The sequence below is a fragment of the Nomascus leucogenys genome, chromosome 5, assembly GCF_006542625.1.
Source record: "Nomascus leucogenys isolate Asia chromosome 5, Asia_NLE_v1, whole genome shotgun sequence".
NCBI classification, from domain to species: domain Eukaryota; kingdom Metazoa; phylum Chordata; class Mammalia; order Primates; family Hylobatidae; genus Nomascus; species Nomascus leucogenys.
The window spans coordinates 71,386,701-71,400,033 of NC_044385.1; the positions used below are offsets into that span (position 1 = coordinate 71,386,701).

A 13,333-nucleotide genomic window follows, 5' to 3' on the forward strand; every position below is an offset into this window, starting at 1 on the left:
GAAACTGAGGTGCTCTGCTTGCTTAATCAGAACAGCTCGGGCAGCCTCTGAGCTGAAACACGGCTTTTTTTTTTTTTTTTTTTTTTTTCAGGTCTAGAAACGGCATGTTTTCAATATACCCAGGGCTACTGAGTTTGATCCCAGTGCTCATTTGTGCTAATGACGTTGGCCAGGGACGCCAGTTTACTACCCTGACTCTCTCCTTCAAATATTGTCTCTCTCTCTTGGCTAGGGTTGGACATGTTCTGACAACTTTCGTCTCTTTGAACCCCATTTTTCCGTTCTGATAATCTTTTTCTTCAGTTATGCTGACCATGTCTTTAAATACATTGCTAACGTTTTAGCTCATCCCACCCTACGTTTTAATCCCTCAGATACAGACAACGCTGACAGCCACGCCCACCCAAGAAATTTCCGAAACAGAAAGTTTGTCTGCAACAGCGCGCCGTACTGACGTAGCAGTGCGCAGGCGCAGTCCCGGCTCCTCGCGGCGTGTTCGTCTTTCCCTCAGTTCCCAGTGTTCTGGCAGGTAAGGAACGGCGGCCCTTCGCCTCTCAGCGCGGATAGTCGTTTGCTCCGGACGCCCGCTCCTCAGCCCTGCGGCTCCTGGGGTCGCTGCTGCAGCCCGCACGCCTCCACCGGCTACAGACCCATGGCCGAGCGCGGGGAACTCGACTTGACCGGCGCCAAACAGAACACAGGAGTGTGGCTAGTCAAGGTAATGTTCGCGAGTCTCCCACTTGCGCTCCTCCTAACACAAGTATAGTTTAAGTAACTTGAGCCTATCCCGCTCCGTGCGCCTCTTAAAGTTCTTTTACGGCTATCTCGTTAGAGCTTCACATATTTTGAGAGGCAGGAGTCATTGTTGTATCTGTTTGCAGATGAGGAAATTAGGGACGCAAAGTGTCTTTCAGCCAGTTACTAGTCTGAATCTGCCTGGACTAGATCTCTTTCTCACGGCTTTCCTGGAGTCTTGTCTTGGTGTCCCCAGATTTGGACGGTGCATTTTATCCCAGACTGAAGAATTCCTTGTATCTTCCCTTGGTGAAACTGGTTTTAGCCATGAGCCTATGTGAGGTAGTTGAATGTCTACTGTATTCTGTACAGTTCTCTCGGCCAGAAAGTAGGACTGGTCCTTGCCTACTCTTAAAAGTGTTCTCTTAGGTTGATGGTCCTTAATGAAGCTCTCAAAAGAGGCGAGAGCGCCCTGAACTCACAGAAGGAGAAGTCAGGAGAGGTCATTGGACTGGAGTATTCTTTTAGAGCACATTTGGGTCTCGTGAAACTGGCCGTCAATAAACGTTTTATGTGAAGACAGCAATTTTGGTTAGCTCACAGTGAGCACTGTTTGTGCTTTGTTGTTTCATATTGGGGAGTGTTTTCTCCTAGGGGAGTTTCATAATACTTAAGCATATTCAAAATGTGATCCTGAAAGTCGTTGAAACTTAAAATGTAAGGACTTTTGGTTTCTTAATGCTTTAACTGTTTTATCACATGGCTGAGTTCTCGTTAATTAAATCTAAGAGGTCTTTCTTGTCGGCCTTCCTAAAACAGTTCCCTTATGATCATTTGCTAACACGACAGATCTGTATTACATTCTTCAAAGCACTTTTCACAGTGTAGAGTGATTTTGTGTTCATATGTTCAAAGTTGATTACCTCTGAACACACAAAATTACATTCCATGAGAACAGAATCTTTGCCTGTCATACCCAGAATAGTGTTTGGCATATGGTAATTACTCAACAAATAGATGATGAGTAAATGCATGACCTCTCATTCTTCAGCCCTCGCCTTAGTCTGTGGCACTCATTTGACTTATTTCCAAGCTCAGTGTGACTTAAAAGGATGGATTAAATAGGCATTTCTCCCTCCAGTAGCATGTTACTTGGGGGAGAGTCACTAAGGAGGAGATCGCCCTTACGGACTGAAGGAAAAAGCTTGAAAAAATGGTGTGACTTGAGATGGTGCCATTGTCCTAGGAGCATGGTAAATGCTCAATGTTTGCCTTACAGGATTTGGATGGGTGGACACAGTGTATACCATGGGGGAATGGAACAGAAATGCAAGACTCAAAATATATAATCAGCATAGCGTGTCGTGGAAAACAGAGAGAACCTAGAGCAGAAGATCTGTGTAGATGAAGATTGGGACCATATACTCAGATTGTCATATCATGAAACGGAGATGTTCTAACTTTGGTTTACAAGGAAGTAACGAACTTTTTGGAGGATTTGAGTGAAGTAGAGATGCCAGATATTTATTCAGAAAAAAAAAAGTGTTTGGCAGTGTGCAGTATGAATTAGAGGGGAGGGTAACCAGAGTCACAATTAGAAAATTATCACAGGATCGGGCTGGGCGTGGTGGCTCACGCCTGTAATCCCAGCACTTTGGGAGGCTGAGGTGGGTGGATCATGAGGTCAAGAGTTCGAGACCACCCCATCTCTACTAAAAATACAAAAATTAGCCAATCATGGTGGTGTGCGCCTGTAGTCCCAGCTACTTGGGAGGCTGAGGCAGAAGAATCGCTTGAAATCGGGAGGCGGAGGTTGCAGTGAGCTGAGATTGCTCCGTTGCACTCCAGCCTGGGCAACAGAGCAAAAATTCCATCTCAAAAAAATAAATTAATTTTAAAAAAAGTGTAATTTGTTGCTTAGAAAGTATATCTTCATTCTCATCTAATCAGAATTTGAATTGAAGTACATATTGATTTCAAGTTTTTTCTCCTTACATTAATTTCCTATTAAAAATAATACCTTGAGTTCTGATCTTTGTTGCTAAATAGTGTTTCTTCCTAGGATATCTCAGCGTTTATAGATCATCTTGTACATATTTAATTCCATCACTAGACAGGTATAGAACTGTGTAAATACAGTAGGAACTATACATACAAGATCTCTGAGAGTTTTGAGTGGGAAAAAAATTAATGCTTCACCATAACTGGGAAGATATCATAAAGAAGGTGACGTTTAAGAAGAGCCTATTTGGAGGTTGCAGTGAGTCAAGATTATGCCGCTGCATGCACTCCTGCCTGGGCGACAGAGTGACACCCTGTCTCAAAAAAAAAGAAAAATGGATGTGAGTGTGATCTGGCTGGGACATCTGTCACCCCATTGATCACTAGGGTTGATTTGGCTAATCTGGCTGGCTAGGCGGGTGTCCCCTTCCTCCCACACTGCTCCATGTATGTCCCTCCCAAAGCTGCACGCTTGACCAAAGAGGATGACCATCCGGATAGAGGAGGATTGGTCTTCAGTCAAGGGTATATGTATGGCTGTACTCCCCTTCTAGAACCTCCAAAGAAGCTTTCAAGAAGAGCTTATGGAAGGCCGGGTGCAGTGGCTCATGTCTGTAATCCCAGCACTTTGGGAGGACGAGGTGGGCGAATTGCTTGAGCCCAGGAGTTTGAGACCAGCCTGGGCAATATAGCAAAACCCTTTATCTACAAAAACTGTAAAAAGTTAGCTGGGCGTGGTGGTGTACGCTTGTAGTCCCAGCTACTTGAAAGGCTGAGGTGGGAGGATCACTTGAACCTAGGAGGCTGAGGCTGCAGTGAGCTGAGATCACACCCCTTGTACTCCAGGCTGGGCTACAGAGTGAAACCCTATCTAAAAAGAAAAAAACAAAAAAACCTATGGGCAGGACTGGGGATAAATAGTGTGTTTAGGGAAAAACAAATATAGTAGTAGATTGTTTACCAAAATAACAAAATATCCAGGACCTGTACTGTTCTGGTCTAATGAAGTGCTATTTCTGGAATTTTGAATTTTTTTTTTTTGGCTGAGCACAGGGGATTTTATTGATGGCACATGACAAGGGAGGGCTCCCTAGGCCCCTCCCTCTTCAGGGGGTCTGCATGGAAGCTGTGAGGAGGGGAGAGTCTTAGTGTGGTTGGGGACTGAGTATGGCAGGGACTTCCCAGCATTGAGGGCCTCTCTCTTCCTCTTGTTCTGTCGCTGGGGCTGGTGGTCCAGGGGTCTTACTCCTTAGAGGCCATGTGGGCCATGAGGTCCCCCACCCTGTTGCTGTAGTCAAATTCATTGTCTTACCAGGAAATCAGCTTGACAAAGTGGTCGATGAGGGCAATGCCAGCCCCAGCATCTAAGTTGGTGCTATCTCGGCTCACTGCAAGCTCCACCTCCTGGGTTCAAGCGATTCTTCTGCCTCAGCCTCCCGAGTAGCTGGGACTACAGGCGCCCACCACCACACCCAGCTAATTTTTTGTATTTTTAGTAGAGACGGGGTTTCATTGTGTTAGCCAGGATGGTCTCGATCTCCTGACCTCGTGATCCACCCGCCTTGGCCTCCCAAAGTGCTGGGGTTACAGGCGTGAGCCACTGCACCTGGCCTCCCCGCTGGCCTTTTTAAAAAATTATTTTTGCGGCCAGGCGTGGTGGCTCATGCCTGTAATTGCAGCACTTTGGGAGGCCGAGGTGGGTGGATCACTTGAGGTCGGGAGTTCGAGACCAGCCTGACCACCATGCCCGGCTAATTTTTATATTTTTAGTAGAGATGGGGTTTTGTTTGTTTGTTTTTGTTTTTGAGCTGGAGTCTCGCCCTGTCACCCAGGCTGGTGTGCAATGGCACAATCTTGGCTCACTGCAACCTTTGCCTCCCGGGTTCAAGCTATGCTCCTGCCTCAGCCTCCCGAATAGCTGGGATTACAGGCGTGTACCACCACACCCAGCTAATTTTTTGTATCTTTAGTAGAGATGGGGTTTCACCATGTTGGCCAGGATGGTCTCAAACACCTGACCTCGTGATCTGCCTGCCTTGGCCTCCCAAAGTGCTGGGATTACAGGCATGAGCCACTGTGCCCAGCTGAGACAGGGTTTCACCATGTTGGCCAAGGTGGTCTTGAACTCCTGATTTCAAGTGATCCACCCACCTTGGCCTCCCAAAGTGCTGGGATTATAGGCGTGAGCCACTGTTCCCGGCTAGCTTTCATTTTTTCACAGACAGGCAAGCACTTGGACATTGGTGGCCAAAGAGAAAGTTATATGCAAGGGAGAGATGAAACTGGAATGGGTGATACCCTAAAGCTTTGCAGATAGTAGGAGAAAAAGGAACTTAACATTTCTTGTGTAGCGAGTGTTTTGCAAAGCAAACCTATAAAGTAGGTACTAATTATCTGTATTTTTCAGATGATAAAATTTAAGATTAGGGAGGTTAATTATCTTGCCTAAGCGTGGAAACAGTGATTCAAATTTGTTAGGCTAAAAGCTTTGCCATAGGAATTTTTTTTCCCCTTTGTGCCTCCCTGTTTTGTTTTGTTTTTTTTTTTGAGACGGAGTGTCACTTTTTTTGCCAGGCTGGAGTGCAGTGGCGCAATCTTGGCTCACTGCAACTTCCACCTCGCAGGTTCAAGCGATTCTCCTGCCTCAGCCTCCCGAGCAGCTGGGACTACAGGCACGGGCCACCACACCCAGCTAATTTTTGTATTTTTAGTAGAGACAGGGTTTTACTGTGTTGGCCAGGATGGTCTCGATCTCTTGACCTCGTTCGTGATCTGCCCGTCGGCCTCCCAAAGTACTGGGATTACAGGTGTGAGCCACTGTGCTCAGCCCCCTTTGTGTCTCTTTAGTCGGTTATCTCCCTAGAGATTCAGAGGTGAGGTGGGGACTTCATTTTTATGTCTTTGGTCTTGTCAGCTCTGTTTCTTGAAGTTCAAGGAAACATGGGAATAAATGCTGCGTGTCATAGATTGGGTTCCCTGAGCAGCTGATTTTGAGATGGGGACAGGGATTTATTAGCGAGTACTCTTGGGATCAGCATGTATGGAAGGAAAAGGATTTAAGCAAGATTGGGTAGAGCATGTAAGGCAGTCTCAATGAAAAGCCAGGACGATTCCACAGGGAGCCCTCCAGAGCTGTCCTCCTGTCCCAGCCAGTCAGTGGATGTGGTTTGCCCCAGTAAGTAGGCGTGACCTTGAGCAAGGGGTCTTTCTTTAGTGGAGGCAATTTCAAAGAGGCCTAATAGCTGAGGGCTGTCTGCTGGCCACACTCTCAGCAGCTGTGGGAATAATGCCCTCCATGCTGAATAGGGAATCTGGGTGTCACATCATGGTGTCCACTTCAGTGCTTTTAATTTTCTGGGAGAAACAGGGCTTTAGAGGCTAGCAGTTGGGGAACTAAGTATTTGATGAAGCAAAGTTGGCAAAGAAGCACCTTGGCTTCAAAGGCAAGAACGACTTTCTTTGTTTCTTTTCTTTTTTTTTTTTTTTTTTTTTTTTTTTTTTTTGAGACAGAATTTCGCTCTGTCACCCAGTCTGGAGTGCAATGGTGTGATCTTGGCTCACTGCAAGCTCCACCTCCTGGCTTCAAGCGATTCTCCTGCCTCAGCCTCCTGAGTAGCTGGGATTACAGGCGTGCACCACCACTCCTGGCTAATTTTTGTATTTTTAGTAGAGGTGGGGTTTCACCATGTTAGCCAGGATGGTCTCAAACTCCTGACCTTGTGATCCCCCTGCCTTGGCCTCCCAAAGTGCTGGGATTACAGGCGTAAGCCACCGTGCCTAGCGACAAGAACGACTTTCTTATGCTGCCCAGTTTGAGTGAATGGATGGGCAGATAGACTCATCCCACAAGCTTTCAATGATTGCTAGGCTCTGAGTATGTCACAGTGAACAAAACGGACATGGTATATACTGTGTAAACTAGGACTTATAGCCCAATATAGGAGACAGACATCAGTCCAATATTGGTCTTAACGAAAACAGTTATTTTCAGAGAAGGACACTGAAGCAAGGAATATTGTTCTGTGCATGTGAATAATAAGGGACTTGTCCTGGTCTAGGAAGTCAAGGGAGGTTTCCCTGAGGAAATAATGCTGTAGTGAGTTATTTTCTGTCCCTTTCTCTGGTATTGGGAAATCTAAGCAACCATACCCTGTTGTACTTATTACCTTGTCTCCATCTGATTTTCAGTAATGAGTGAGATAGTGGAAATAACACAGATACCGCATAAGTGGTATGTTGACAATGGTGTTTTGGAGCCTTGAAACCATATATACTGTCATTTTTTTCTCCTCTCTCTCCCTCTTTTCAGACTTAATAGGCCGGGACTTCTGGGCAGCTAATTTCTGTAAGTTCGTGGTGTAGAGAGTTATATATAATTAATGTGCTATTTTTTTTTTTTTATTGCAAGGGTATAGTATTTTAGGAACCTTTGAATTAAATAAGCTGGTGGGCTTACCTGGGAATCTACAGTTTTATTATAATAATGAAGATAGTGCAATATGAGCTGCAAACTTCTTTTTGTCCATTAACTTCTGGAATACAATATGCTTTTTTTTTTTTTTTTTTGTCTTTCTTTTTGAGACAGGGTCTCACTCTGTCTCTCAGGCTGGAGTGAAGTGCTGTGAATTCGGCTCACTGCAACCTCTGCCTCCTGGGCCGCAGTGATCCTCCTGCCTCAGCCTCCTGAGTAGTTGGGACTATAGGCATGTGTCACCATGCCCAGCAATTTTTTTTTTTTTTTTTTTTTTTTGTAGAGACAGGGTTTCACCGTGTTGCCCAGGCTGATCTCAAATTCCTGGACTCAAGCAATCCACCTACGTTGGCCTTCCGAAGTGCTAGAGGGTTGGGATTATGGCATGAGCTGCCACCCCTGGCCCTTTTTTTTTTTTTTGGAGACGGAGTCTTGCTCTTGTCGCCCAGGCTGGGCATGCAGTGGCACGATCTTGGCTCACTACAACCTCTGCCTCCTGGGTTCAAGTGATTCTCCTCTCTCAGTCTCCCGAGTAGCTGGGATTACAGGCGCCTGCCACCACTCTCAGCTAATTTTTGTATTTTTGGTAGAGACAGGGTTTTGCCATGTTGGCCAGGCTGGACTCGAACTCCTGACCTTGTGATCTACCCACCTCAGCCTCCCAATGTGCTAGGATTACAGGCATGAGCCACTGTGCCCAGTACCCCTGGCCTTTTTTTTTTTTGAGACGGAGTCTTGCTCTGTCACCCAGGCTGGAGCGCAGTGGCGTGATCTCGACTCACTGCAAGCTCCACCTCCTGGATTCACGCCATTCTTCTGCCTCAGCCTCCCGAGTAGCTGAGACTACAGGCGCCCGCCACCATGCCCGGCTAATTTTTTAGTAGAGACAGGGTTTCACCATGTTAGCTAGGATGGTCTTTATCTCCTGACCTCGTGATCCACCTGCCTCGGCCTCCCAAAGTGCTGGGATTACAGGTGTGAGCCACCTCGCCTGGCCTCCCCCCAGCCTTTTTAAAAAATTATTTTTGCGGCCAGGCACTCCAGCCCAGGCTGGAGTGCAGTGGCATGTGATCATGACTCACTGTAGCCTCAAACTCCTGGGCTCAAACGATCCTTCTGCCTCAACCTCCCAGGTACCTTGGATCACAAGTGTGCACTACTATGCCTAGATAATTTTTAAATTTTTTGTAGAGATGGGGTCCCTGTATGTTGCACAGGGTGGTCCCGAACTTCTGGGCTCAAGTGATCCTCCCTCTTCAGCTTCCCAAAGTGCTGAGATTATAGGTATGAGCCATCATGCCCGACACAATGTTTTTAAGTTGGCAATTGCTTGTATTAGGTATAATTTGTTGTACTGAATTTGATTCTTAAATTTGCTTTAATGTATGATATATAGTTACTTTCCCTTGAAGTGTTTTCTTGTTTGAAGGCCTAAATTGTAGTCTCCAGTAGTTGGATCACAGAAAATCCTCATCTGGTTAATATGTTGAAGAAGTATGATCTCATTTAAGAGTTCCAAAGCTTCCAAACATTCTTGTGTTCTCTTTAAGAGCATTTCAGGGTATAGCAGTTAGGGCAAAGTAGTAGGTTAGAAAATGCCCTACTCCACTATTTGCACTTTGTCCTCTTCCTATTTATTTATTTATTTATTTATGACAGAGTCTTACACTGTCACCCAGGCTGGAGTGCAGTGGCACGATTATGGTTCACTGCAGCCTCGACCTCCCTGGGCTTAGGTGATCCTCCCACCTCAGCCTCCCGAGTAGCTGGGACTACAGGCACACACCACCATGCCTGGCTAATTTTTGTATTTTTTGTAGAGTTGGGGTTTTGCAGTGTTGCCCAAGCTGGTCTCGAACTCCTGTGCTCAAATGATCCACCCACCTCAGCCTCCCAAAGTGCTGGGATTACAGGCGTGAGCCACCATGCCCAGCCCTTCCCCCTTATTTTTTTTTTTTTTTTGAGACGGAGTCTCACTCTTTCACCCAGGCTGGAGTGCAGTGGCGCGATCTCAGCTCACTGCAGGCTCCGCCCCCCGGGGTTCACGCCATTCTCCTGCCTCAGCCTCCCGAGTAGCTGGGACTACAGGCGCCCGCCACCTCGCCCGGCTAATTTTTTGTATTTTTAGTAGAGACGGGGTTTCACCGTGTTAGCCAGGATGGTCTCGATCTCCTGACCTCGTGATCCACCCGCCTCGGCCTCCCAAAGTGCTGGGATTACAGGCGTGAGCCACCGCGCCCGGCCCCTTCCCCCTTATTTTAAGGTGGATCTCTGAACTGAGACTTCCCTCTGAGAATGAAATGAAGTGTAGTAAATTATATATCCTAGGTATATTCCAGTATTGACCATCATTGCCATTACATTAGTGTTTCTTCAATATCCAGTCATTAAAATGATAACTATTCTTCTATTCTGGATGCTAGAGATATGACAGTAGACAAAATTACAATATCTGCCTATTCAGATACGTTCTAATTAGATTACATTCTAATGAGGAGGGAGAATAGACAATAAACAAATACATTTAAAGCAGATGATAAGTGCTCTGAAGAAAAATAAAACAAGGTCAAGGATCTATAAAGTAACTGGTGATGCTATTTTAAATAGGGCTGGAAAGGACCTCACTGATAGGATGGTCTTTAAGCAGAGACGTAAAGAATTTATGGGCTTGTCCTTGCAGATAACCCATGGGAAGAGTATTCCGGACAGAAATAACAGCAAATGGGTCTTTAGATGGGACGTCATCGCAAATGTTCACAGGTCTGTGTGGTTTGAGTAAGATGAGAGGGAGAGGAGGAGTTGAAGATATGGGATAGGATCATCCAGGGGACTGGGTCACCTAAGACATTACAGGATTTTTCTTCTGAGTGAGATGAGAAGCCAGTAGCCATGGAGAGGCAGCATGGCATGGTGACTAAAATCGTGGACTATGGAGTCGACTGCTTAGGTTAGAATCGTAGCTTCACCGCTAGTGATTGTGAGACTTTGGGCAAATAATAGCTTTTTGGTTCTTCAGTTTCTGCAGTTGCAAAATAGAATGATGATAGGGCTGTTATAAGGATTAAATGAAGTAATATTTGTAAAGTGTTTAGAAAAGTGTCTGGTAAACATAGTAAGCACTATGTAGATGTCTGTTAAATAAATGGAAATGTTTTGAGCAGAACAATATCATCTGACTTAGGTTTTAAGATGACCATTCTGGCTGCATTATTGAGAATAAACTGTACATGGGCAAAAGTGGAAGGAAGGAAATCAGTTAGGAGGCTATTAACAATAATTATTCAAGAGATGATGGTGGCTTGGGCTAGGGTAGTAACTCGAGTTGGTGAGAAAAGGCTGGAGTTGGATATAATCTGAAGATGTTGACAGGATGTATCAGTTGATTGGATTTGGGGTATAAGAAAAAAAATATTCAGGATGACTCCAAGGTTTCAGCCTGCGTGCTTGGAAGAATGGAGTTGCCTTTTATTAAGATACGGAAAATTGCAGCAGGAGCAAGGTTTATGAGGGAGAAATGAGTTCTAGTATGGAGATTTTAAGTTTGAAATGCTTACTGAATATGAAGATGGAGAGTTTGAGTAGGCAGTTGGATATATAAATTGAGACTTTAGGGGAGAACCTGAGCTTGTTGTAAGTTTGAGAGTTGTCATACAGATGGTATTTAAAGCCACGAGACTGGATGAAGTTACATAAGATTAAGAGTATACAGGGCCGGGTGCGGTGGCTCACGCCTGTAATCCCAGCACTTTGGGAGGCCGAGGTGGGCGGATCACCTGAGGTCAGGAGTTCGAGACCAGCCTGACCAACATGGAGAAACCCGGTCTCTGCTAAAAATACAAAATTAGCTGAGGCAGGAGAATTGCTTGAACCCAGAAGGCGGAGGTTGTGGTGAGCCGAGGTTGCGCCATTGTACTCCAGCCTGGGCAACAAGAGTGAAACTCCGTCTCAGGAAAAAAAAAAAAAAAAAAAAAAAAAAAAGAGTATACAGAGAAGAGGGGGTATCCAAGGACTCAATCCAGTGCCCACTGAAGTTAAGAGGCCAGAAAGATGAGAATCTAGATGTGGAGACCAAAAAGGAGAGTCCAGAGAAGTAGAGGGAGAAATCGAGAGAATGTGATTACTCAGATGCCAAGTGAATAAAGTATTTGAAGGAATAGGAAATAATTAGTTCTCAAATATTGTTGATAAGTATGAGAGATGGGGACTAAACATTGACTTTGCAATTTGGAGATCCTAATAACCCTGTGATCAGTTTCAGTGGAGTGGTAGGGAGGAAAGCCTATCTAGAGTAAGCTCAAAACAAAGTGGCAGAGGAGTAAATGTAGATAGCTGACATAGAGAACTCTCTCAAGGAGTTTTGCCATAAAGAGAGGCAGAGGACCAGGCACAGTGGCTCCTGCCTGTAATCCCAGCACCTTGGGAGTCTGAGGTGGGATGATCCCTTGAGTCCAGAAGTTTGAGACCAGGCTGGGCAATGTGATGAGACTTCATCTCCACAAAAAATACAAAACTTAGCTGGGCATGGTGGTGCACACCTGTAGTTCAGCTACTTGGGAGGCTGAGGTGGGAGGCTGAGGTGGGAGGATCGCTGGAGCCCAGGAGGTGGAGGTTGCAGTGAGCCAAAATTGTAAATCCACCCTGGGTGACAGAATGAGACCCTGTCTCAAAAAAAAAAAAAAAAAGAGAAAAAGAAAAGGTAGAGAAATCAGACATTGGGTGGGAAGGATTATTAAGTCTGCCCTTTCCAAGGTGCATGCTCTTGAGCAAATTTATAAGCCTCCCTTAGTTTCCTCATCTGTAAAATAAAGACACTAATAGGATTGTGTGAGAAGTAGATGATTAATATATTTACATCATTTAGAAGAGTGCTTGTTGCTTAATGTATTAATTATCTATTGATATATAACCTATTACCACGGACTTAGTAGTTTAAAACAACATGCATTTATTATTTCACAGTTTCTGTGGGCTGGGACTCCTGGCATGGCTTAGTTGGCTCCTTTGCTTCAGAGTCTCTCACCGGTGATAGTCAAGGTATCAGCCAGGGTTGGATTCTCATCTGAAGTTTTGACTGGGGAAATATTGTTTCCAAGCTTACATGGTTGGTAGAATTCAGTTCCTCCAGGATTGTTGGACTTAAGAGTTCACGCTCGTAGCTGACTCTTGGCTAAAGCTTGTCATTAGTGTTTTTTTTTTTTTGGTTTGTTTTGTTTTTGCCACATCGGCCTCTTCAATATGGCAGATTTCTAAATCAGAGTGTGCAGACTGAGAAAGCAATGAGAGAAGACAGAAGTCATAATCTTATGTAACCTAATTACAGAAGTGAAGTCCCATCACTTTTGCCCTGAGTCACAGATACCGCTCACACTGAAGGATAGGAGATTACACCAGTAAGTGGACGGGGTTGATAGCAGGTGGGGATCATTGGGAACCATCTTAGAAATCTCCCTGTTACATTTAGTAAGCACTTTGTCTTAGCTGCTATTATTATCATTATTGTGCTGATGGGAATGACTAAGCAGAGAAGGCAATAGAGGAGAGAAAGGGTGTACTTGAAGGAAAGATGTCCCTGTTTACATAACAGGGAAAGAAATTCAGTGCACAAGTGGAGGAATTGGCCATAGTTTATCCATTGTTTAAAGAGGGTAAAGCAAGTAAAAGGATCCAACTGTGGCTAGATGGTAGATGTAGAAGTTTAGATTTGATGGTTTGCTTTTTCTTGGTGGAAGAGGAAGTCAGGTCAGCACAGAGGGAGGAGGAAGAAAGAGGTGTTCTAGGTTCGAGAAGTGAAAAGAGAACATTTGAATAATCAGGAGTGAGGGACCGAATTGACTAGGTAGATGTAGTTAAGTTGCCAGGTGTCACTAAGGGCTCACTTGATGTTTGTAGCCATGTATTTAATGTGAGACCAGCTAGCATGATTGAGAGCTTTCCTTCAGCTGCTCAGGTGCAAGTGTGGCAGAGAAGAGGAATAACACAATAAAGTAAAACCACAGATAAATTATAAATTAATAAAGAGAAGTAGAGATTGGCTTTAATCAGGATTAAGGTTTTGCCACGCTAGTATGACGGAGGAAGATAGGGGCAAGGGAATGATTATAATGATGGACCATGGAATCTAATGTC

General features: G+C 44.9%; 1 protein-coding gene across 1 annotated transcript in view; it reads left to right on the forward strand.

Moving 5' to 3' along the window:
* The first annotated feature begins 461 nt into the window (after positions 1 to 461).
* GTF2F2 (general transcription factor IIF subunit 2) overlaps positions 462 to 13,333 on the forward strand; it is a 168,514-nt gene continuing 155,642 nt past the window's right edge. The window contains exon 1 of the mRNA XM_030813355.1: positions 462 to 718. Within this exon, the coding sequence (XP_030669215.1) occupies positions 653 to 718 (66 nt within the window). The 5' untranslated portion in view covers positions 462 to 652. The remainder of the gene's footprint in view (positions 719 to 13,333) is intronic.